Raw genomic sequence first — 25,801 nt, forward strand, 5'->3', positions numbered from 1 at the left:
AATCAAATTCATTTTTTTATTATTTATTTTAATTATATATTATATAATTTATTATATATAATTAAATAATTATATATTAAATTAGGTCAGCTATTAGCTACTATAATATTTAAGACTCTAATTATTCAAAATTAATTTGACAATAAAGGTAAAAATTATGGAATTCAGAATTTTTTTCAAATCCAAATCAAAATTTTGATTTTCAATAAATTAAAAAAATATAAAAAATCATTAAAATTAACCCGAAAACCTAAAACATTAAAATTGGATAAAAGTTGCAAATCAAACATATTATTACAATGCATTTTCTTCATCTTAGCCCAGTCCAGTGGAGAAGCCCATTTTCTTTTCTCTCTTTCTCTATTTTTATTTGAAATTAACAATCCCAGCCCCAGGTCGCCATATTACTGTAGAGGCACTTCTTCTTCTTCTCCACCTCCATTTCTTACTCTCAATTCGGCCTTCGGTTCCCTTTTCTTCTCCATCTCACACGCCGACTCTCTATTCCAACTCCTCCAGCAGCCGACAAAGACCTTTCTCGTACAAAGTTATCACTTTTTCCACCGAAGTTTGGGTCTTCTCTTTCCAGTTATCATGGAAGTTGAAACCGAAGATAGAACAACGATGAATAGTAACAGCGTAATGTGTCAGTTAACAGACCCAGAAGGTACTTCTTTAGGAGCTTCAATGTTTCTTCCTCAAAGTGCCGGTCCCAAAGAACTACAACAGATTGTCAATAAGCTCTTAAACAACGTAAGCATCTTTAAAACTCTAAATTATTTTAATATTGTATATGGGTAAATTGATGAATTATGTTTAACTTTTGTAGGAAGATAAATTACCATATGCTTTCTACATATCGGATCAAGAACTAGTTGTGCAACTTGGGTTGTACTTGGAGAAAAACAAAGGTAAGTTGTGCTAAAGATTGTCTATAGAGAGTATCATACAAGTAAAGATATAACCATGGTGTTTATTTTTGATATTTTTGACATTTTTGAGTAAATGGTAATTGTAGTTCTGCTTAATATGTGCAGTTTCGGTTGAAAAGGTGTTGACTATAGTTTACCAACCACAAGCAATTTTCAGAATTCGTCCTGTTAGTCGATGTTCTGCGACGATTTCAGGTATTTGTTCATTCAAAATGGGATTTGTTAATGAGAATTTGCTCTGGGAAGTCATAAGATTATACCTACTAATGTAATATTTCTTCATTTGTTGAGGAATTTGTAGATTTTTTACTTCCTAATAAGTTTTGATAGTTTAGTTGACTATCTTAATGGAAGTCAAAGGGAACACTATGCAGTGATTTTCAATAACTCTTTTCTATGCTGCTCATCTTTTGATTTTTTCAGGTCACACAGAAGCTGTACTATCAGTTGCTTTTAGTCCTGATGGACGACACTTAGCCAGTGGTTCGGGTGATACCACTGTAAGATTGTGGGATCTGAATACCCAGACCCCAATGTTTACATGCACAGGTAACTAACTTCGATGTGTATTGATTGAGTACTTTCATCTTTTTGAACTCTTACTTGCTCTGGTATAGTTGCACGTTGTTGCATTGACTATTTCCTGAAGAAATTGGATTATACTGTGATTGATTTTCTATATGATCATGTTTTTTCTTGGAAGCTTTTTAAAATTCTCAACATAGTCTATCACTATTGTTATTATCAAGTAATTCCATAAAAAATAGCTCATGTTGCATTGTTCTTTTTCTTCCCTCCATGATGATTTTTGATGTGATAATGAGTATTGGATTCGCCGGTAGCCCGGTACATATTTTTCCAACTTGTATTTTGGACTGGAGAATTTAATTAGGTTGCGTTTGATGAAACTAGAATTAAGTGTTGAATTAGTTGCGTCTCAAAATAAATGTTGAATAAAGCTAATGCAAATATCTGAACACTTAGAATAGCAGAAGTCATTTAATAGACCAGTAACATGTAATGCTCATCATTCTAGAGGTAATAAACGTGCGTTGCTTGAGTAAACTTTTCTGCATCTCCCTCACTTCTGGATTTAACTACATTTTGTCCCTTTTTGTGATTGGATGATTCCACGAGCAGACAAATTATAATAAAGAGCATTTCAAGTATTTTAATTCTTGTTGCTAAAAGCCTTTGTTTTCTTCTTGGTGCACTATTATTGGTAAATTATCTACTTTTAGTTTGTTATTGTGGATACCTTATAGCAGCTATTAATTGGGAAAATGTTTTCAGGCCACAAAAACTGGGTTCTTTGTATCGCGTGGTCACCTGATGGCAAATATCTAGTTAGCGGAAGCAAATCTGGAGAACTTATATGCTGGGACCCACTAACGGGAAAACAATCAGGCAATCCCTTAAGTGTAATGTCTCCTCATGCTTATAATTTTTCGTATGCAGTAGTATAATTGGATTTTCGACACTTCTCCTCATTACTCTTAAACTTTAAAAACAACCTATTCTAATTAATATATAATCATCTATATCTGTATATTAATATTACACTATTTAGAAGTGAAATATTATGTTTAGCGTTATGTGAACCCTTTATAAGTATAAGAGTAAGAGTATAGATCTCTCAGATAGTATTTTTATGTTTGCAGTTTTGTAGTTCAAAATGACTATCTACAGCTTTCTGAAATCTGTCATTCAATGCTAGATTTCTTATGCTATTTTTACATTATACAACTGATTATTTTTAATGATTCCTTCTTCTCTAAACAGCTATAACATTTTTCTAGTCTTTTGCTAATGATTACTCACTTCTTGTTTCAGGGACATAAGAAATGGATTACTGGTTTATCTTGGGAACCTATACACCTGAACTCACCTAGCCGTAGGTTTGTAAGTGCTAGTAAAGATGGTGATGCACGTATATGGGATGTTGTAACAAAGAAATCTGTTATTTGCCTTACCGGTCACACCCTTGCAATAACGTGTGTCAAATGGGGTGGAGATGGTATGATATACACAGGGTATGTAATTTTCTTGATCTGTTTGATTTAATATATGGGCATCAAACTAATATCTGATCTCTAGGAAATGTCTGTAGATTTCACTAGTTATATCAGTTAGAATGTAGATACTGTTGATCTTATATTTAGAATAAGCACATATATTTAAGCCTGCAATATTTCTCATGCATGAAGATAGTGATAATCTGATGAATTTATCTATAAACTGTGGTTATATGTAACCAAGTTATTTGGGTTATCATGCTGCAGTTCGATTTATTTGTTTATATTACATATTAGGAAAGTGATCGGATAGTAAATTTTCCCTCTTTTGTATTAGAACCTTTTATTATGTAGGTATAACTTGTTTAAAGTTATTTTCTTATGCTGTGCAGCTCCCAAGATTGTACAATCAACGTCTGGGAAACAACCCAGGGGAAATTAATTCGTCAACTAAAGGTAATTTACATTCCATCATGATATTGGGTTCTTATGCTGTGTTCTTTTGGATCTCAGTTGTACAAAAATATAGCATATGCTGATATGCCTTTTTCATTATTTATGTTATGATACAATCCTTTTAGGGCCATGGTCATTGGGTCAATTCCCTTGCATTGAGTACAGAGTATGTTCTACGCACTGGAGCTTTTGATCATACTGGAAAGAAATACTCATCTCCAGAGGAAATGAAGGAGGTACATTTATTAGTTTACTTATATGCATAAATGATGAGCACAAAAAATATGGTTGTCTTGTCTACATTACCTTTTGCAGATTTTATGCTGGTTTAAAATTACTTATAGCTGAAGCATTGAAGACATGGAGCCTATTTGGAAACTGATATTTTTTACAATCTGTTTCCAATCACAATCCCATTTGAAAATCTACAAATTTTAAATTGAAAGTGATTTTATTTGGGTAAAAGATATTTTTTGATCATGATAAGATTATAGTAATTTTTGTTGCATCATTTGGTGTACAATTTTTGTTTCTTATCATTATGAGATTATTCCCTAAGTTATTGTGTTTTTTGGCAAAAGATTTTTCCGGATCATTATAAACATGAAAAAGTTGATAACAAAACAGCGCCATAAGTTGGCTCCTCTCCAATAAACCCACACCAAAATAAGAAAAAAGTAAACCCATAAGTTAGCTCCCCAAATATCTGAATTTTTGTATAACTAGGTTTCTCCACCATTGTAGGTCAAAGTGATTACCCTTTGGTTTTATTTTTCCTGTTCCATTAATAACATTTTTTAAGTGACTAATTCAGATACTTTCTGGTGCATTAGGTGGCTTTGGAGCGATACAACAAAATGAGAGGCAATGCCCCTGAAAGACTAGTGTCAGGCTCTGATGATTTCACTATGATTCTTTGGGAGCCTCAAGTTGACAAAAAACCCAAAGCTCGATTGACTGGTCATCAGCAGGTCTTGTGATTTACGTTTGTAGTTACTTAACTAGTAGAACCAACTAAGAGTACTTGCCTTTTCCTTCAGAGATGCAAATGCTATTTGGAAAAGGGCCTTCTAAGTATTTGTCCCTTAAAACTAGTTCTCGGAGAATTGAATTTTTGATAAAATTTACTTCTAACAAAAACCATTTTTACAGCTTGTGAACCATGTTTACTTCTCACCTGATGGGCAATGGATAGCCAGCGCCTCATTTGATAAGTCTGTTAAGTTATGGAATGGCACTACTGGGAAATTTGTTGCTGCTTTTAGGGGTCATGTTGGACCTGTTTATCAGATAAGGTTTGAAATTTTGCAATTAGCTTCCAGGCCTCTTTTACATATATGAGATTTTTGTTTATTATTATTATTATTTGTTTTTTGCTAAAAAATGTTAATTAGTATTATTCTTTTCTTTTGTTGTAGTTGGTCTGCAGACAGTAGGCTTCTTTTGAGTGGTAGCAAAGACTCCACGTTAAAGGTATGCAAAGACATTCTCTAGTTTGTGTAAAAAAGTCTTCCTTAAAATAAAAACATTCAAAATTGACAAGACATGCCATTTCTCTTGATCCATTTGTGTATGACGAAAATCATAGTTATCACTCCAATCAAACCTAGCCCTATTTGAAAACTTTTGTTTCTCGATTTGGGTTTCGCTGTGAAGCTGCCAATGAATTTCTACTTTCTAGATACAAATCCAGATACTTTTTGTATGAAAGGTGTAGCAGGCTGGATACACACCAAATTTGTACCACCTTTATAAAATTTCACTGATTATCCAACTGTCTAATTATCATGAAATCTTGATTGATTTCTAGACCATTTTTTAGATTTTTTTTCTTGAGCCGACGCCTTTTTTAGGCGTTTTAATACCTGGGTCTGAATTTTTTAGTTGTAGTTATCTGAAAGAAGCTGCATTTTCTTGCTTTTTCTTAAGACTTGTTAATGCAGCAGCATAAGTTGATGTTAGAAACCATTGATCATATTTAGAAACTACCATTTTGTTACTATCACCTTGTAAAATCGTCAAATTCAAATTGAAAATAATTTATTATTTTTCTTGTTTGGTATATTATGTTTTTTCGATAATGATTCACATTATAGTATATTTTGCCTCATTTGGATATATATATATTTTTTGAATCTTGGTAAGTTATCAGTTTCCTTGTTTATGATTTATTTTATCAATCATCTTAAATTTTGTATTCAGGTTTGGGACATTCGCACACAGAAGTTGAAGGAAGACTTGCCAGGACATGCAGATGAGGTGATAAATGATAATATTTTTATTTATTCTCTTAAATATTTTTAGAACATTATATGTTTCTAGATGTGAGATTGTAACCGCCAATTTTCCTACAAATTTAAAAGGTTTTTGCGGTTGATTGGAGCCCAGACGGCGAGAAGGTAGCCTCGGGTGGTAGAGATAGGGCTCTAAAGCTGTGGATGGGTTAAAAGAATAACATAATAAGTAAGCTTCTATATACAAGTTTATGTTCTGGTTTCAAATTGTCTGCAGAAATCTATGAAACATTTGTCTTTTTCTTTGAGTAAGGTTGATTGATGTGTTCAGTGATGAATACTGATAATTTTGTTTGTTTTCAGTTTATTTATTTTTCTTAAGAATGCCAAATTGAATTATTTAATGTTTAGATGAATTCAAATGAGACCTAAAGTTGATTTTGTACTAGAAGTTTGACTATACATTATGCTTTCTTATTTTTTGTTCCTTTGTGTGGGTTCTCTAATCTTGTTTGGATTTGGGCATATGTGAACTCTAATATGTTTAGAGTGCTTCCTTATAATTCCTTCATGTGTTGTGAAATTTTGCAAAAGGGAATTTTCGTTTCTTAACCTACCAAGGTGTGGCAATTCAGGTAGGGTTGACAAGTTTAGTGATACTAACTGGACCTATTTAGTAACTTTGTCTCGATCTTCTTATTTGTAATTGACTTGAATCTTACCCGATTGGGCCTGACTCAACTAATCCAATGGAAGAAATTGTATACGGATTTTGACCTGTTTATTAATCTTGATTTTTTTGTATCGGGTCACAAATTGCGGGCCCTAGATAAGATTTTATAATGGTGTCCTATCCATTGCTGTCAAAATCGCGAGTCAACTCGTGAACTCGTTCGAGTTAACTTATGGGAATCATGTCATGAGTTGAAGAAACTCGGGTTTGAACAAAATCGTAGTAAAACCGCGAGTTAACTCGGTGAAATCGTCAAAGAAAACTACTAACCCAGATTAAAAAAAATTGTTGAACTTATATTTGTTAATACTTTAATGAGAAAACTCTTTATACTGGATAAACAATTCCTATATTTTCTGTTTAGTTTTGCTGTATCATTTACATGAAATCAAACAGCTAAATATATATTTTCTGTAATAAATGAATGAAATTCAACATTTACTAGCAGAAAAATGTGGATTGATTCAATTTTGAGTGGTTTCCATGAGATCAGCTACAGTTAATCTTCCACAGTGACTGTTATCTAGCATATCAAACTGGTTACAGATTAGTGTGATGTCCTTTTCTCCAACCTTCCCCATTTCCTTCAACTTGTAGATGACAAATTCTGATTTGCTACATCATCAACAAAATATCAATTACTTTTGATTCCTACATTATTATTATTATTTGATTTATTTGAAAGAAGTGGAAAAAGAGAAATAATTGTTAAAGTTAATTACATAAAATACCTTATGGATCCATCATGATCAAGATCAGCAGCAACTAAATCACCAACTGTCATTTTCCTTTGAAGAACCCATTTAGCAATTCTCCTATTCCTTTTATCGATCCTAAGCTCAGTCAAATAAAGAAACGCCCTAGCAACAGCCAATGTACTTATCAACAACCACACGATCGCGAAACACCTTCCTGCCAAAGTCTCAAATGCGTAATCTCCATACCCAACAGTAGTAACCGATGTAACTGACAAGTAAAAACTATCCACCCACGAAATTTTCTCCAAATAATGAACCATAACTGTCCCAATAGCAATACAACCGAACACCACAGCTAAAGCTAGCCCTACTTTTATCCGAATCCTCATCCTTCCCTTCCTAGTATCAATCATATATGTTCCAAATGGGGAATTCACCACGTTCCCTTGAACTGTACCCAACAAAATAGCCTCTTGCCTATCGAGAACATAAGTAACCAACCCGTTTAACAATATATCGATAAAACCAAACCCTATCAGTATGAATCCGCATGTGAACAATTTCGTGAAAGTTGTGTTTGGAACGATATCTCCGTATCCGATCGTACAAAGGGTTACAACCGTGAAGTACATTGCATCCACCGGTTTGAACGTGTGCGATCCGTTGAAACCGTCACATTTCAATATGTAAACTGCTCCGACGATTATAGCGTATATGATAACGCCGACGAACGCTTGTCTTACTATATACGGGGTTGACTTCCCTCGAGGCCCGGGATATAAAGAATCGTCGAAGTTGTCTCTAAATTCGTCAGAAATGAGACATGGAGCAGATTGGGACCGTCGGATGAATCTTTGTCTTGTTTTGTTAATCCCGGCTAATAGGTTTGCTAATGAAGATGTATTTGGGGCGGCGGTTATTATGGGTAATATGGAATCGGCGAGGCGATTCGGCCTACGAGGGGTGGTTTCGAGAAAATCAAGGTAAGGTTTTGGTGATGTCGCGGTTTCGATGAATGGGAATTGGTGTCGAGTAGAGGTGTTTGTATTTGTTGGTGGGAGTTGTGATCTTCTCATGGATTGATCGGTTTCATTGTTAGTATGGAGAAGAAGAATGAGAGGATTATCATCCATGGTTATGAATGAACTACATTGTATTGTTGTTGTTTTAGGAAGGAAACCTAAACTACTATTATTTGTTTTGGTGTTTTATGTTTGATAGAAAGGGAGTTGACGATGGTATGTTCTTTGTTAAGCATGTGAAGTGCAACTACAAGTCAATTTTGATTCATTTAGAATGATAGTTTTGATTAGAAGGTTTGTATGTCCATCAACTACCAAAAGTCAAAAGTCAATGAAATATTTAATAAATAATTTTTATATTTGTCTTCAAATCTATTTTTTTTATTGATTAAATTCTTATGTAATAGGTAGTTAGGTACTCTTTCAATTCATAAAATAAAAAAATAGTAAAAAGTATCTCAAATATTTTACTTCTAACTTTTAACTGACTCAAAGAGTTCTCAAAACATAAAAGAAAAAAAAAAAGCTAGAATAAGTCAAATAAATTATCACAATTTTTTTTTTGTATCTATTATCTAAATTACAATTTTTCGTTTTATTTTTTTTATGTATATATATTACAGTTTTTGACCATTGTAAGAAAAAGAAAATCCATGTCTAAACATTTAATGTGTTCTTGATTGACCTAAACACATGTTCATGTTCATTTTGAAATACTTTTTATGAATGAATCTAAATCAAAATTTTAATAAATTTAGGAATATATATGTATATATATATATATATATATTTCATAACAAGATAAAATAATATTTTACTAAAAACATTTATTTATAAAGATTTCTTCGTAACCAACTAAAAAAATATTTTGTGAAACTAATACAATGATGATTAGATATTTACTCTATAATTTGATTGGTAGGTGGGGTTTTCACTTTATTAGTTTAAGCAATATCAAGTTTTTTGGAGATTTTATTTTAACAGGAAAGATTTTTTTTTTTTTTTTTTATCAAAATCAAAACCATGTTCTAGGCTATAATCTCTCATTTTAATTTGGTGTTTTAATTGAGTTGAACATGAGATCTTAGATAAGTGAACCCTTTTATAGACTATTTGGAGAATCACATTTTTACACAAATAGTTTAAATTAGTTTAACTTGTTCATGTCAAAATAGAGAGTTTGATGTATAACCAAAAAGAAGCTTAATCCTAGCACCCATCAAAACATCTAACATATGATCATTACAACATAGAACAAGAATCCTAAAGAATTAAGAAGAAGATCATGTTGCATTTTATAATTGCCCCAGAGTAGTAATTGTAGTACTTCTTAGCCAAAAAAAAAAGTGCATAAAACTAACCGAGGCCAGTTCCTGCTTCTTTTCTCGAGGCATCTGCCTTAATCCGGGGAGGCCTAATTATACGATCGACTAGCCCATAATCAAGTGCTTCCTGAGCGTTAAAACGTTTAAGCCGACTCATGTCTTTATATACCTGCAAAATTATATTCACTTACAGATAAATAAATGATGGCTATTAGAAAGTTCATCAATCATAAAGCCATACCTTGTCAACTGGTTGACCTGTCTTTTTAGCCAGTTCAGTGAAAAGGTAATCTCTTATTCTGAGAAGCTCGTTTGCTTCGTTTTGAATATCATCGGCCTAATCGATGAGCAACATTGTTAGGACTTAGGACTGAATATATCTATAGCTAAGGAAGTTTAGAATTGTTTGGATTAGGGTTATTTAATTAAAAAAGTGGGTTATTTGGATAAAAAGACTTAAAAAAAGGATATTAATGTTAGAAAAATTGAGGGTATTATGGTTGATGATTTGATTGATGAGATGATAGATGAAAATATGGTGGGATATTTAAGGATTATCCAAATAACTCAATCCAAACAAGGCCTAGGGTTGTACCTGACCACGAGCAGAACCAGCTGGAGATTGAAGTGCAATTCTTGACAAAGGCATTGTGTAGCGATTACCCTACATGGAAACACATCAATGAGCCCTTTAAGAAATGACATTTTTAATAAATTTGAAATCCTGACAAGAAATGTTTTGGTCCTTTACCAATTGTCTTATGTAGAATTAATAGATCATATTATTAGGTGGAGCATGAAACATTGGCCCCTTTTAGTATCTTGAAATGAATGCGATTTTAATGAACATAATATAGAGCTGGTGATCTCATCTAGTCACCATTTCATTCAAATGAAATTTTGATCTCACGAAACTACATTTCTTTACAAAACGCTAATTCATATCTCACCTAGATACATTCTTTTACCAAATGAATTCAATAGTTAGCACTGAATAGTAAATGTAATCAATATGCAACTATTGTCATGAACTTAAACATGATTCATTGCTTTGAAAATCATGATCCTGAGAAACTAGGACAAAAGTTTGAGGTTTCTAACTAGAACCTTATGATTTCAAATGCTTATTACCATTTACCTTTTCACCTGCAGCAAGAAGAAAGGCTGCCAAGTTATAGGCATAACCCAGACAGTGAGTTACAATTGGACTTTTCAAGCTCTGCATTGTGTCATATATGGCCAAGCTTGGAGTTAGCTGCAATGAGGAAAAAAAACATTTATTATAGTGAAATAAATTAATGTCCCGATATTATAATAACCTTTGAAGCAAAAATTATAGTAAAACCAAGTTATCTATCCATTGGTAACTCACATCTCCACCAGGGCCATTGATGTACATATACATCTTCTTTGAATTGTCAACACTATCAAGATATAACATGGTTGCCAATATCTGGTTGCTAAATTCTTCATCAATGTATTGCCCAACAAAAATAACTCGTTCACGATACTGCATTTAACAAAGGCATTTGTTCAGTGCCAAAAGAACAAGGAAAAAGAATTGCATTACTTTGGCATCATCATTTTATTGGAAAAGAAGAAGACTCGTGAGCTTGATCGATAAAAAAAAGATGTATTGCTAAACAATCTGTCAGAGAAAACAGTTGGTTCTTACAAGGGCATTCCACAAATCAACCCATTGCCATGTTCCTTCCCCAGGTGTTCTGTAAGGCACTCTAGGAGTGCCTATTGGCATCATTTTCACTCGAGCTCGTGTTGCATTGTTGTTACTTGATCTGAAAATTGTGAAATGAATCACTTCAATAGATCTAATATATGTATCTTGTATGTATGTATACAATGGGTTCATATGAAAACATCATTTCTTGCAGGTGTGGAATCACATATGGAAAGTCTTGGACAGTTTATTTGTGAAGATGTTGGTTTATCATAGCTTAGAGTGCATTTGATACTGAAAATTAAGTATTGAATGTCGAATGCTAATTTTTAAGTGTTGAATGTGTTAAGTATCTGAAAAGTATATAAGTACGTAAGTTGATTTGAAAAAATGTAAAACTAATGTTGGGAAAGTACTTACAGAATATTTTACCCTTAGATAATGTAATTTGATTAGTTTCTAGTAATTAAATGTGTCTTTTGGACACTCTAACTAGATTACCGTTTTAAGCCAAATGTTTTAGCTTAATTTAACCTAAATCTAAATAATTCAAATAAGTCTTAATTGTTTAGATTAATTTGATAAGATGTGTTATCAACCACCCTGCAATAAACTTGCTCGTTTGGGTGAGGGCTAAAAAACTGTTCAAACGTTTTGATGATGTGCGGGAGTCGTTTGAAAGTGGTGCGATTTTCAGTGTATTCAGCCAGCTACAACTTTTATACAATACATATTTGGATTATCCAGGAAATTCAATGGTGATTTCTCAGCAATAATTGTCTTAACTTATTGTTTTTCAAGAACAAGATTATTAGTATCCACTTCAATAATTCTAGTTCATGATATGAAGAACTAGTATTGAGCAATTTACAAACAGATTCATTAACCATGATAGCAAAATCTTCTCCTTTATGCATAAAAAAACACATCAAACGAATACCCAGATAGAAAATTCACGAGAATAACCTGAAATTAACTCTCTTATGAACTTCATTATGGAATTGAACATTCAAATTAGGTTTTCCACTACCCAATGAACCTACACAAAAGTAACAACAATGAATTACTCAGATACTAGCGAAGATCTTAAGCTTAAAAATGAGAGAATAAAAACCCTTTTACGAAATATATAGATATCAACCTGGAGATTGAGACTTCAGACCAGAGAAATCCTTGGTCAGGCAACTGTCGACATGAAAATGGATTGTGAAAAAGTATATATATAAAGCTTTTTAAGCGTCTAACCAGAGGAGAGAAAGAGAACGAACCTTAAAGAAGGCTGACAAGTTCCAGTTCGCGATTGAAGACATGAAGAAGATGAAGCAGCGATTTGGAGAGAAAACGCCATCGCAGAGACAGAAGAAGGTGTTAAATCGACATAGACGAGAAGATATCTGAAATTGAGAAACGAAACCTTGGATGACAAAAGGCTGTATTTTGACCCTTGAAATTAAACAAAGTAATTAAATTCAATCATAAACTTATTTTTTTACATGATAGGAAATAAATACATATAGATAATAGAAAATATAAACTTAAAACATTTTTTTTATAATTCAAACTTTTTTATAATAAATTTATCAATACTTTGTAAAATATTTTATATTAATAATGGACTTAATAAAACATATTATAACATGGTATACCATTTTTAAAACATTTTTTTTATTAAAATATTTTATATTTAAGTTTTCTAATATTTTGTAAATATTTTTTTATATAAAACTATTATTTTTTTCTTTTATTTTTAAGTTTTTATATTTTTTATATTAATTAATTTATTATAATTTTATTATTAAAATATATAGTATTTAAAATTAATTATATAAAATTGACTATATTATTATTAATTATTATTAAAAACTTATTTTCTTAAATTATTATTAATTATATTATATTTTAAATAATTCTTTAGTATTATTTAAATAATTGAAATATTTTAAAAATAAATTAATATTTTTATTATTTTAATTATAAAAACTTATTAATATAATTATAAAAATATATATAATATAATATAATTAAAATTATGAACAAAATAAAAAATAAACTCCACACTAATATATTTATTCTTCCCAATTTAGAAGAAGATAATGAAAGACTTATTAATATAAGATAATCAAATCAATACATAAAATCAAACATATAAATTAAAAATTCCCGAGTACAAAAATTAGGTACCAATGTCCTCCACCTCTCACAACTTTCTTAATCATATATATATATATATATATATATATATATATATTTTTTTTTTTAATATTAAATAAATAAAATTAAGCTTGTATCATTTATTTAATTAAAATAACAAAAACATCTTTTATATCTTAATAAATATAAAATTTTAAAAATATATTTAGTTTAGACTTTTATACAAATATAGAAAAACAATATTATCAAATAAAAAAAAAACTAATCAATGACTGACTATATATACAAGTATACTTTTCAGTAAGTCTATTCACGACAAAGTAGTGTCTAAACGGAAGTTTTTACTTACGTTTGAGATGTGTTTCTTTTGAAATAATTAAGATTGAATTTTATTATTGTCTTACTCAGTTGAATATTTTAAATAATAAATTCTTTCTTATAATTGGATGACTTAATTTATTAATTGAAATATAAAAATATATATTTTAAGTTTAAAAAAAAAAGTTATATATATATATATATATATATATATATATATATATATATATATATATATATATATATATATTCAAAATCACTGTCAATCATATTCTTAAATAATTTACCTACTATTTAAAAAATCATGTTTATTTCTTGCATAACTCCTCTTTTTGGAACTATCCTTTGTTAGGATTTTTATTGTACACATTTTGATCATTTTGCTTTTTTCATTGGCTTATAAGGATTTGTTTTTGTATGGTCTTAAGATATGTATTTTTAAGTTTTTTTATTATACATGTTGCAAAATTTTTATTGGTTTCTGACAAACTTATATTTAATAAATGACAAAAACATGATTTTGTTCTAATTCATTTATAAATATAATTGGCCTAATTGATATCTCACTTTCAAATTTATATCATTTTTTTATTAAATTATGCTTAAATTTAAATTGTGTTATAAAAGTTTCAAACTATCAAAATTTTAGTTATATAGCATGTTTTTTATAAATTGATAAAAACGTCCTTGATCTTATTTTAACCTCTTATTTTTGTTTTTCTAATTAGTTTGTAAGGTTTTTAAATGAAATAATATTGAAAAACGTTTTAGACTTATTTTTTAAATTAAATATTATTTTGAGATTTATGCATTTTAATTTGTGAAAATTGGTTTAAGGGACTAAAACAATTGTAATATAAATAATGATTTGAAAATTGTAAATATAGATAAATTTTGTATTTATTTTAAAAAAAATTATAACAACAAAAGTGTACGATTACTAATTACGTATTTGTGTTTTAAATTTAGTATATTTTTGAGATATATGTGTTCAAAATTGTTAAATACGGTTAGAATATTTTAAAAATTTTGTAGTATGTGAGAATAGTTTGAAAAATAAAAAAAATAAAAATTGATATTTTGTGTATACAAATTTGATAAATTAATTTAAAAAAATACTATGTTACAGTAAAAATAATATTCATTTGTGTGAGAAAATCTTACCCAATGAAATTTATGATAGTGGATCTTCATGTGCATGAATCCTATCTAATATAAAAACAACACAAATTTAAGTTCTAAATAGAAATGGAACTAAATATAATATATATAATTTATTAATGAATTAAAGATGACTGTATTTATTATTAATTTGTTAGTTTATAACATAAATTGATTCAATTTAAAAAAAAAATTGATTTTGATTTTCAATAAATAACATTTTATTATATTCATTAACTCTTACAAAAATAAATATTTTGAGTAACAATATCATTTTTATGTATTATTTTTATTAAAATTAAAATGATAAAATCTAACACATTTAATATAACAACAGTAGGTTATTAAAGCATTTTTTGGGTTCTAACAAGATAACATTTTACCTTTTTAAATAAGATACCAAAATAGTTTGGACTAAAATTTTAGACTTAATTTTAACTTTTTAATTGTTTTTCTCACAAATTTATGTAAAAATTATTATTATTTATTTATTTATTAATATAGGTATAAATTATGTATTAGAGAAACATGGCCACAAGAAATGAGCACGGTTGAGACACAATTCACTGCACGAGCACAATTACTTTTATTATTACTTTAAAAAAAGTAAATTAATTTAATACTTATTATTATTATTAATAATATAACATTTTAAATATTTTCACAGATATATTTGAACTTTATAATAATAAAATTTTAATAAATGAATATAATTTGCAATTAATTAAACTGTGTAATTTTTAGGATTTTTGTTTTTATTTTTTTTTATTAAAAAATATATTTTTTTATTTAGAAAAAAATCAAAACAAAATTACTATTTTCAATATTTCAAATTAACAGCTGACCCTTGTTATCCTAATATTTCAAATTTTTAAGTTTTTTTATTCTCTTTCTTTACAAAGCAGTCCTTTTTTACCTTGCGGATCTTTTCAGGCTGGATTTGTGATACGTCGTGAAATTCTCTCTCTGTTTAACATGATTGTTTAACATGATTGATCTCAAAATTGTGAGAAATGCAAATCTGATTAGGTGGTCGATCATTTTATTACCCAAATATATGGAATATTACCAAAATATGGAATATTACTTTAGTTTTGAAAATTTCTCAAGTATATGAAATTTTACTAAAAATTGTACTACCTATAAATTTTCAAAAAAATTTATTTCTAATTTGATCAAAGTTTCAATATACAAATGGTGCAGAACATAAAAATAAAATATTGTTAGAAATTATTTGACCATTTACCGTAATAGCACGATTTAGGGGCACAACCTAATATAGAAAGTGTGTAAATTTATTTAGTCTATTACATGAATTTGCAGTCCGGTTCTTCTGCTATCGATCGATTCCGGTGTTCCTATGTTCCGGACCAATCAGAATGCAACGTTATTATTTTATTATTAAATCAAGACGCAAGTTGAAATTAAGAAAGAGATATCCGGAACCCGAATTTATTTGCGAGTTCATTAGAAGCGCAACGTAAAACTGAATGAAGCGAGACGCTATTCAGTGAAGTTTCCTTCGTTTGACTCCGTTTTATAAATTTATATTTTTACAAAAATTCAGGTAAACCACTTAGACAGTCATGTCAAAATATTAACATCTTATGTAAAATCATTTTGTCATTCATGTCATTCATACTAAACAATACTAAATAAAATATATTTATAATTTTATTTTTGATGTGTTTAAATTAATTTGTATTAATTATGTTATAATTTATATAATTATATATATGCAAATATAATAACATAATTACATTGCGAGTTATTTAAATTAATTTGGATGAATTATTAATTATTTTATTTATAATATAACATATTAATTATATTATAATTTATATAATTATAAATTTATTTGTGATATATTTAAATTATTTTGTACAAATTATTTCATAATATATATATATATATATATATATATATATATATATATAACAACATATTTTTAAATTTATGTTAATGTAAAACTCCTAATATATTAATATTAATGTAAAACCTTTATGTAAAAATATTTATACCTTAATATAAATCATACTGGAGAATTAAAAAATGGTGAAATAAACGTTAACTAGTGAAGCTTGTTTCACTAGGTATTTACAACGCTTATATGAGTGAAACAAACGCTATCTAAGCTTCACTAGGTATTTACATTGTTCATATGAGTAAAACAAGCGCTACTTAGTAAAACTTTCTTCACTACGTTTTTATAGCGTGGATAAGAGTGAAACAAGCACTACCTAGTAATGCTTGCTTCACTTCTATTTACAACGCCAATAGTAGTGAAATAAGCGCTACCTAGTGATTTTTACTTTATTTTTATTTACAACATTGATAAGAGTAAATAAATGTGAAGTTAACTTCATTTACTGAAGGAATAAATACAAATTTTTTTGTTGCACTCCCACTATTCACTTTCTCTCTCAACAATCATCTTTCAATTTTCAAACCCTAGGATTATTCTTCTCCGTTATGAATAAGGACGGACCCAGGAATTAGGGTTAGGGTGGGCTTAAAAAAAATTTGAGGTGTACTTAAAATAATAATGAAAAAATTCTGAATAAAATGAGTGGATAAAGATAAGTTTTACTATTTTTTTAATAATTAAATAAAGAAACAATTAATTATATTGAATTTTTTAAGAGATTAGTGGATGTTGTCAAATCTGAACCGTATTTTTTATGGTGAGTTCCCTAGCTATGAAGATTTCTTGCGAAAATGGCACAAAACGACAACAACGACATGCTCGTGGAAGTATCCAGCAACCAAGAAATCGTCTTGGCGGTATCTAACAACATCAATGAAATCGTCCCAGTATCCAACAACAATGCCGACGATAAATCAGAGAGGTAATGTATTTTGATTAATATTGTGTTTCTAGTATTTTCATTAGTGTTACACTAGTGTATTTCATTTCATTTGTAAATTACTGCTTTTTCTTCTTTTACTAAAAAAATTGTTTAGTAGGGAAGCAATATGAAAGGAAGAGGAAGACGAAGTCATTGAAAACGGTTGAATCATTGTCTCTTTTCGCTTCTACAACTACACCTCTTGATGAAGAAATACCAAATCCCCCCAAAAGTAGAAGGAAAGTAATTTTTAAAACCAAAACTTCCCCGAATGACCTTTTCAACATGATTCGGAAAATTACTGAAGAATAGAAGGAAGCTGTGAAGGAATTGTGTTTGATTCTCTTCTTACATTGGGCATCTCCAAGTCCCATGTTCATTTATCCAAACACTTAGTGACCATTTTCAACCCCGAGGAGAGTTCTCTGGTATTGGCCAATAGTGATCAAATCCTTATCGATGAAGACCTTGTCTAGTTCGTGCTCAACCACCCTAGAGGGCCAATGAACATAGTTAAGTCAATTGGGACGGACATACATGACCCTAGTTTTTATGCATTCTTGAGGGCTTGGAGGGTGAGATGGGGCGGAAGTGAATCAACTAGAGGTTGTGAAACAAATTCTATGATAGCGACGATATTAAATAATAGAAGTACAGACAACGATTTCAAAATGGACTTCGTTGTCTATATTGTCTTAATTTTTTTATGTACAATTCAAAATTCACGATGCAGGTAAACATTTTTTCAAATCTATTATATATCTATTTGTATTTGTGAATACTTACACATGTATTATATTAATGCAGGTTCAAATTCTCAAATCCTTAATGGATGTTGAGAACATAAAAAACCTTAACTGGTGTAAATTCACACTACAAGGATTGGTTAAAAGTGCTCGAAAATGGGAAAAAAATCAACAATCCTTTTTTGATGGACCTCTAACATTTTTATTGGTAAATATTCTATTAACTTATAAGTACTCTCTTGTTTATGTTTGATAAATATTAATATTCACTAATATGTTTCCTTTTTTTTTTTCCAGTTATGCTATCTCGATTGTGTTGTTGTAAATGGTGTAAAACATCCTTATCAGAGGTCTTTTACAATCATCTCTTGCTGGGATGACACCACATTGTTAGAGATCAACATGTTAGAATCTCGAGTAGGTGGTTTTGGACGTGGGAGGGTTAGGGCACGTCTACCACTTAATGAAAATCAACATGAGATTCCAGTTAATGATTTGAAATTACCTTTACCCGAGATTCCAGATCATTATTTGGAATTACTTGAATACAAGATGATGGATTTAAGAACTCCAACAAACAAAGAAAAGGTACTAAATCAACAAATTTACTTCCATTTGTATATACTTACATGCTGTTGAGATTAATAAACTATTCTGATTTTAATCTACAGATGTTAACATCCAAACTCGCCCAAACTTTTAAAGATATGGAAAAACATCTGTTATATCTATCAGGCGAGTTGGAGAAACTTAACATCGATCCTAGGACTATTATTGAGGCCGATATCCTGAATTTTATAGAGTCAGAAGTGTACAAAAAAACATTTCAAAGTGAATGAAGACCTTACAAATAAAAGTTCCCTAGCCACTAAGCCTACTGAAGAGGGTTGTGTAAATACGGAAGATCTCCAAAGGCTGTAGATAGGGATACTGTATATAGTCCCTTGATGGTTGTTCCTAATAAAGACGATTGTTTAAATATTGAAGACCTTCCAAAGGCGGCTGATGGGGACATTGAAGATAGTGGAGACTCTGTTCATTGAGATGATTTCAGTGAAGATTCTGAAGATGATGAAGATAAATGGGGATGCGTCAATATTAAAGACCATCCGAAGAGGAAGATTAACAGAGTTCTGGTGCTCCTTCAATCCCCTTACATGAACATCGTGGCCAAGAAGTTGGGTAAAATAATAAACAAGGAACAACTATTGGTCGATTTGTTTTTTCTAAAGAACTCGATCAAAAATAAGTAAAGCTTTACTCAAATTAAAATAACAAAGTAGTGTATGTTCTAAATTAATGCGCTTTGCAGTGAGGTACTCTTCGAGGGCTCAACCAATGTAACACATGCACTTTTTAACTCAATGAAAGAAGAAACATATCTTTGCACTGAAATAGTGGACGTTTGAGCCCATATATTGAACACGGATTTTAGCAGGGTATTAAGGCATGAAAAACAATTAGTTTGCTTTTACTACATTATCCTATGTAAGTATTCTATGTATTATGCTCAATTTTCATGATATTAATAATTTATAATTTATTTACAGATTATGATAGAACAAGATTACCCATCATTTCAGGCTACACATAAGGAAGAGATGCAGAAGTATAAAATATCAAAAGAAGACATCAACACTGCTGACCTTGTATTTAACCCTTCAAATAAGAAATTTCTTTTTTATGCTTATATGTAATGATAACCAATAATTCTTATTTTTACATATATTCATACCGGTGATCCGCTCTAAAAATTTCTATATTATATGTATAAATACGAGTGTAAACAAATTAGAAGTACTAGACAATAAGCCACTTCCGAAAGGTGTTACTTTTAATAGTAAGTATACTGGTATAAGAAACAATATTTATTTGCTGTTTTTTTAGAGGTATAGAATCTCTCTTAGCTGATTAAGTGAAAAACATGACATTTAAGTGTCTAAAAATGTCTTGACAAAATGATGTAAACATCACCTATTGTGGTGTTTATTGTATGAGGCACATGGAGACTTATAGAGGAGATGTCAAGAACTGAAATATTGACATCATTAATGACAATGTTAGTGTTAAACATATATTCTTCATTCACACTTCTTTTTTTATTGATTTCCTTATACTTTCTTGTTGTCTTGAAGGCCTCAGAAGCTTTAGGCACACTCAGGATAAAATACATATACAAAATTCTTATGTCAGACCTGAATGCGAACAAAAGAATTTATAGAAACCACTTAGATAAGAGTTGTATAATCATTGTAATTATTATATTTCACATTATGTTATTTGTTTTGTTATCATATTAATACACTTATTGATTAAGCTGATATTAGTTTTACATGTTGTTTGTTTTCTTATCATTTAATTTTCATATAAAACCGTTAAATCGTTGATGCCTTCATGTAAACCCTACCACATAATAAAAAAAAGATGAAACAAGCGCTAACGAGTGATGTAAATTATTTTGTATTGATTATATAACACATGTTCAATTTGAAGCGCAAAGGAGTGAAGCTTCCTTCGCTTTAATACTTTTTACATCACCAACCTAAGAAGCACAACGCAAAGGAGTGAAGATTCGCTCCGTTTTACATCAGTTTTCATGTAAAACCACTGCCAAATTCATGTAAAAACTTTTATATGTTAATGTAAAAGCATATATGTCTTCATGTAACCCATACCAAAGAATAAAAAGATAGAAACATGCACTACCTAGTGAAGATTTATTCACTTATATTTATAGCGTTGATAGGAGTGAAACAAACGTTACCTAATGAAGTTTATTTCACTTCTATTTACTCTACTATTTACGCTTCCCTATAATCGTCTTCTTCCCTCTCATTGTCTTCAAATATCTTCTCTCTCTAAACTCTTTCCCTCTAAACTCTCTCCCAGTGATACCTTAGTTTGTTAACATAATATTTTATAGCTAGAGATGCCTGTTTTATTGGAGCAACAGTTGGAGCGATACGTCAGTCTAATCACTAAGAATCCCAACGCATTTGGAGCCTATGATATAGATGAGATTCTACTTCTTATTTGCATAAATATTGACGGAGCGCTGATGGCTCACATGCAGAGCATATGGAGTCCGGACAAGTCGTTTTTTATCATTGGGAATATGCACATTTTCCCGAATATTGAGGACTTTCAAGCAGCTCATGCTTCTGTTCTTTAATGACCCTCTACTTGAATTTGCATTCGAGATTCTCTATAACTTCTATGGTTGTAGAATGTATGACGCCACATTGTTCACCATTGATCATGGATTTATCAATATGCAATACCTTGACTATACTGCCATTATATTTAGACAGTTTGGCATACAGAATCCTATTATGTGGGAAAGACTCGTTCTTTCGGACATGAGTCCTATTTCTCCTTCTCCTTACTTGATGTACCCATCAAGGTTGGTGCTGGCTCGTACAGTTCAATTCCTGAATTGCTAGATCAATGTGTGAACGTAGCCAATGAGCTCTACCTTCCACCCGTCGTCGAACAAGAAGACGTAGCGATGAGAGGGTCGTATTACAAGTCAAGCTCTAATACAGAGTGGCTCTTTTATACCAGTAATTTCAGTTATTTATTTATGTAGAACTGCTTACTACGTGTATGAACTCTTTGTGTGTACACAAATGCAAACAAATTTTGTAAAGTATGAATCATTATTATTATTAATAAAAATATATGTTTGTCATTTTCATGTAAAACCACTAACACAATAATGTAAAAATATTAATGCCATAATATAAAAGCATTCATGTAAACTCTACTGGAGAATAAAAATAGATGAAACAAGCGCTATCGAATGAAGCTTGCTTCATTAGTTATTTACAATGCTAAAAAAGATGAAACAAGCGCTAACGAGTGAAGATTGCTTCACTATGTATTTACAACGCCAAAAAAGATGAAACAAGCACTAACAAGTGAAGATTGATTCACTATGTATTTACAGCGCTAAAAAAAGATGAAACAAGCGCTAACGAGTGAAGATTATTTCACTATGTATTTACAGCGCTGAAAAAAGATAAAACAAATACTAACGAGTGAAGATTGCTTCACTATGTATTTACAGCGTTGATAGAAGTGAAACAAGCCTTACCAGTATAAAAAAAATATGAAGTTAGCTTTACTCTAATGCACTTCCTTCATTTTTATTTACATTGTGCTGTAAAATCAAGTCAAGCTACCTTCACCTCAAATTAAGTTATCAAAAAAATGTATTTCGTCTAGCCACTTCAGCTATCAGGATCATTTCACATCAATCCTCAGTCCTTACAACCTTATCTCTTCCAACTGTTTCCATCCCATCAATGCTCAGTCCACATTAATTAATTTATGATATATTTTAATTAATTTGTATTCATTACTTTATAATTTATATAATTATATATATATATATATAACAAAATTTTTAAGATGATAATCAGATTCATGTAAAAAGTAACACACATTAATGTAAAACACATATTAATATTTTAAAATTAACACACATTAATGTAAAAACAGTCATACATTCATGTAAGATTATTATTATTATCAATGATAATTGGATTTAAGGATGAACTACATTTCATTCTATTACAATGTTAATTGATAATTTTACATGATAACAATCTTCATCTTCATTGAAGTCGTTTTCGACTACATGGAATCTCCTAAAGTTGATGTTTCCGGACATTCCATCACAAGGAAATTCCCATAGTTGGCGCTTCCCACCAGATGTGGACATTCTTCATCTTCATTGAAGTCGTGGAAAACCACATGGAATCTCACAAATCTGGCATTTCCCACTAGAGATGAACATTCTTCATCTTCATTGAAGACGTTTTCCACCACAGGGAATCTCCCAATGTTGGCGCTTCCCACCATAGGTGGACATTCTTCATCTTCAGTTAAAGATGTTTTCCACTTCAAGTGGACATTTTTCATCTTCAATTGAAGAGTAGTTTCCATTTCAGGTATACATTCTTCATTTTCATTGAAGATATTTTCCACCACAACTAGACACTCTTAATCTTAATTAAAGACGTTTTCTACCACAGGGAATCTCCCAAAGACTAGATTTAAAACACACACACCATGAGCTAGAAGGAAATGTTTTGGGTTGGGAGAATGAATATTTTCAAATGAGATAGAGTTGAGAGAGATATTTATTAAATAGAAACGAGTTAAGCACTACTTTATTGGAGTGAAACAAGCACTAACGAGTGAAAATTTCTTCACTGAATAGCGATTGTTTCACTTCTTTAATAAATACTTATATATATATATAACACATTTAAACGTTCGTATAAAACCACTAACACATTCATGTAAAAACATTTATACGTATATATAAAAATATTTATTCCTTCATGTAAACCCAACTAAAGAATAAAAGGTGAAGCTAGCGCTAACGAGTGAAGCTTGCTTCACTAGGTATTTTACAGCGCTATCTAGTGAAGCGCTAAAGATTAATTATTTTTAATATATGTAAATCAAGCCCGCATTGTCGACTGATTCTCTCTCTCTATCTAAGCTTTACTTTGATTGTTCGGCTTCTGAATTCTCTCCATTTGCTCATTTTCTCTTGCGGATTCTCTCTGTTTGCTTGTGTTTAAAGTAAATTCTCTTCCAGTAGCTTATGAAGCAACGGTCTTGTGCTGCATAAATGGTAAAAAAGGGTTTCTCATTTTAGTATTTATTGGTTTTCGTTTTATTTTTTATTTTTTTTGAAGCTATATATTTATCTCTCATTTCATAATTAGGATTTAGAGAAACAAATAGTTCCATATATTGAATCGATGATGGAAATAGAAGTTAAAAATAGGAGGTAACTTATTTAATTTTAGATAATGTACATATTTGCTCGCTATCTGTTTTAATATTGTAGTTGATCAATTATTTTATTTACGCTATACTTATATTATTTGTAAGGTTCAACTAAAGAAAATAAAACCAAAGGAATCAAGCAAGCCCTCGACACTGCTAATGAAGAATTTAATGAAAACCCCTTAAGAAAAGAAGAAAGCTTTCTGAAGATGAAATATTTAAGACCTGAACCTCTCTAATGGGCCTTTACAACCTCATTCAAAAAATTATCCGAAGAACAAAATGATGTAGTGAGGGACATTGGATTTAATTCCCTTCTTTCACTAGGCATATCTAAATGTCTAGTGAAATTCTCCTAATGCATTGTGAGTCTCTTCAAATCTAGAAGGAAATCCATCGTCTTGAATAGTAGAGAGGAGATTCAGATTGATGAAGAGGATGTTCAATGTGTATTGAACATTCTTAAAGGGGAATTAAAACTTTTAGTGTCCATTGGAGTCGACTCGGATGAGCATGAGTACAAGGACAATCTGAGGGTGTGGAGAAGGAGATGGTGAATGAAGGAGAACAAGGGAGGTCCTTAGACCCAAAATCTTGAAATCCCTACAGGATATCTCTAAAATAAAAGATTACAATTGGTACAAGTTCACTTTAAATGGACTTGTGGAAAGTTCTTATAAGTGACACGACAATAAGAAGTCATTTTTCTATGGACCACTAACGTTTCTTTTGGTGAGTGTTCAAATGGCATATAAGTATCATGTTGTAGTTTAATAATTTCAAAATTTTGAACATAATACATTTATAATTGCAAATGGATCAGTTGTGCTACTTGGACCGGGTCGTTGAGCACAAGGTAAACTGAAACATCCCAAGGACTTTCCCAATTTTAGGATGATGGGACGACAAGAAGATGTACGAGAGGATCGGGTATGAGTCCAAACATGGGGGGTTTGGACAAGGTAAAGCATTACTCGCATATGCATTCCAATGATAGAAGAATAAGATGGACCTCTAAAGGAGCTAACTCAGAAGGAGCAACTTCCGAATGAGCAGCCTACGAATGAACAACCTTCGAATGAGCAGCCTCCGAATGAGAAGCCTCTGAATGAGAAGCCTTAGAATGAGCAGCCTCAGAATGAGCAACCTTAGAATCCTTAGTGTGACATGACATCATCTCTTGCCATTTATTTGAAGAGGCTTGTTGGAGCTACAAAAGCATTGGAACGAGGTGCTAAATATCTAAATGAGATGCACAACATCAACGCAATTGAACTTGTAGAAGCCGCTTTTGAGCCTTTTTCCACAGTCGTAAACTATCATTTAGTGCTTAGGGAAGGCTTAGCAAGGAGCTTAGACAAGACTAAACATTACCAACGAAGAGCACATGTTGGTTCATTAAAACTATATAAACCAATGCCGAGAACCCCCATTAAGAGAAAAATGGAACCTTATACAGTGTACAAAATAAATTTGGTAGCTGAGTAAAGACGTTTCTTTCCTCCCCACATAGATAAAAGTAAATAAATGGGAATTAATTCTAACTCCCACATGATGAAAATAGTAAAAGGACTCGAGATGAAAATTATCCTATTTGAATATTGTACATTGCTAACATCATAAAATGGAATAATCGAGAGTTCAACAACATCATTCCACTACCGAAGCCGACAAC

The 25,801-nt window shown here is 30.5% G+C and overlaps 3 protein-coding genes across 3 annotated transcripts; 1 reads left to right on the plus strand and 2 right to left on the minus strand.

Annotated features, from left to right (window-relative positions):
- The first annotated feature begins 427 nt into the window (after nucleotides 1-427).
- LOC124932417 (notchless protein homolog) lies at nucleotides 428-6,101 on the plus strand. The gene is made up of 13 exons (XM_047473042.1): nucleotides 428-753; nucleotides 830-911; nucleotides 1,038-1,127; nucleotides 1,356-1,481; nucleotides 2,226-2,353; nucleotides 2,766-2,965; nucleotides 3,340-3,403; nucleotides 3,529-3,639; nucleotides 4,237-4,374; nucleotides 4,556-4,698; nucleotides 4,822-4,876; nucleotides 5,606-5,662; nucleotides 5,767-6,101. Exons 1-13 carry the CDS (start codon nucleotides 595-597, stop codon nucleotides 5,848-5,850), a joined length of 1,437 nt encoding a protein of 478 aa, XP_047328998.1. The 5' UTR covers nucleotides 428-594; the 3' UTR covers nucleotides 5,851-6,101.
- Nucleotides 6,102-6,645: 544 nt separating this feature from the next.
- LOC124931205 (two pore potassium channel c-like) lies at nucleotides 6,646-8,385 on the minus strand. The gene is made up of 2 exons (XM_047471626.1): nucleotides 7,102-8,385; nucleotides 6,646-6,985 (listed from the first exon to the last, which is right to left on the minus strand). The coding sequence occupies exons 1-2, from the start codon at nucleotides 8,199-8,201 to the stop codon at nucleotides 6,835-6,837; spliced, it is 1,251 nt and encodes a 416-aa protein (XP_047327582.1). The 5' UTR covers nucleotides 8,202-8,385; the 3' UTR covers nucleotides 6,646-6,834.
- A 976-nt stretch (nucleotides 8,386-9,361) lies between these two features.
- Nucleotides 9,362-12,501, minus strand: LOC124930831 (ATP-dependent Clp protease proteolytic subunit-related protein 2, chloroplastic). Its single transcript, XM_047471190.1, has 9 exons — nucleotides 12,362-12,501; nucleotides 12,235-12,278; nucleotides 12,060-12,132; nucleotides 11,091-11,211; nucleotides 10,788-10,925; nucleotides 10,554-10,670; nucleotides 10,011-10,079; nucleotides 9,657-9,752; nucleotides 9,362-9,584 (listed from the first exon to the last, which is right to left on the minus strand). Exons 1-9 carry the CDS (start codon nucleotides 12,439-12,441, stop codon nucleotides 9,447-9,449), a joined length of 876 nt encoding a protein of 291 aa, XP_047327146.1. The 5' UTR covers nucleotides 12,442-12,501; the 3' UTR covers nucleotides 9,362-9,446.
- Between the last annotated feature and the right edge of the window lie 13,300 nt (nucleotides 12,502-25,801).

The sequence above is a fragment of the Impatiens glandulifera genome, chromosome 3, assembly GCF_907164915.1.
Source record: "Impatiens glandulifera chromosome 3, dImpGla2.1, whole genome shotgun sequence".
NCBI lineage: Eukaryota > Viridiplantae > Streptophyta > Magnoliopsida > Ericales > Balsaminaceae > Impatiens > Impatiens glandulifera.

Coding starts and splice junctions, on each gene's coding strand:
- LOC124932417 (XM_047473042.1), top strand. CDS start 595: ATGGAAGTTGAAACCGAAGATAGAACAACGATGAATAGTAACAGCGTA. Junction 1,128..1,355: donor ATGTTCTGCGACGATTTCAG/GTATTTGTTCAT, acceptor TGATTTTTTCAG/GTCACACAGAAGCTGTACTA. Junction 1,482..2,225: donor CCCAATGTTTACATGCACAG/GTAACTAACTTC, acceptor AAATGTTTTCAG/GCCACAAAAACTGGGTTCTT.
- LOC124931205 (XM_047471626.1), bottom strand. CDS start 8,201: ATGGATGATAATCCTCTCATTCTTCTTCTCCATACTAACAATGAAACC. Junction 6,986..7,101: donor GATCATGATGGATCCATAAG/GTATTTTATGTA, acceptor TTGATGATGTAG/CAAATCAGAATTTGTCATCT.
- LOC124930831 (XM_047471190.1), bottom strand. CDS start 12,441: ATGGCGTTTTCTCTCCAAATCGCTGCTTCATCTTCTTCATGTCTTCAA. Junction 12,133..12,234: donor TCTGAAGTCTCAATCTCCAG/GTTGATATCTAT, acceptor ACTTTTGTGTAG/GTTCATTGGGTAGTGGAAAA. Junction 9,753..10,010: donor CTGGTTCTGCTCGTGGTCAG/GTACAACCCTAG, acceptor CTCATCGATTAG/GCCGATGATATTCAAAACGA.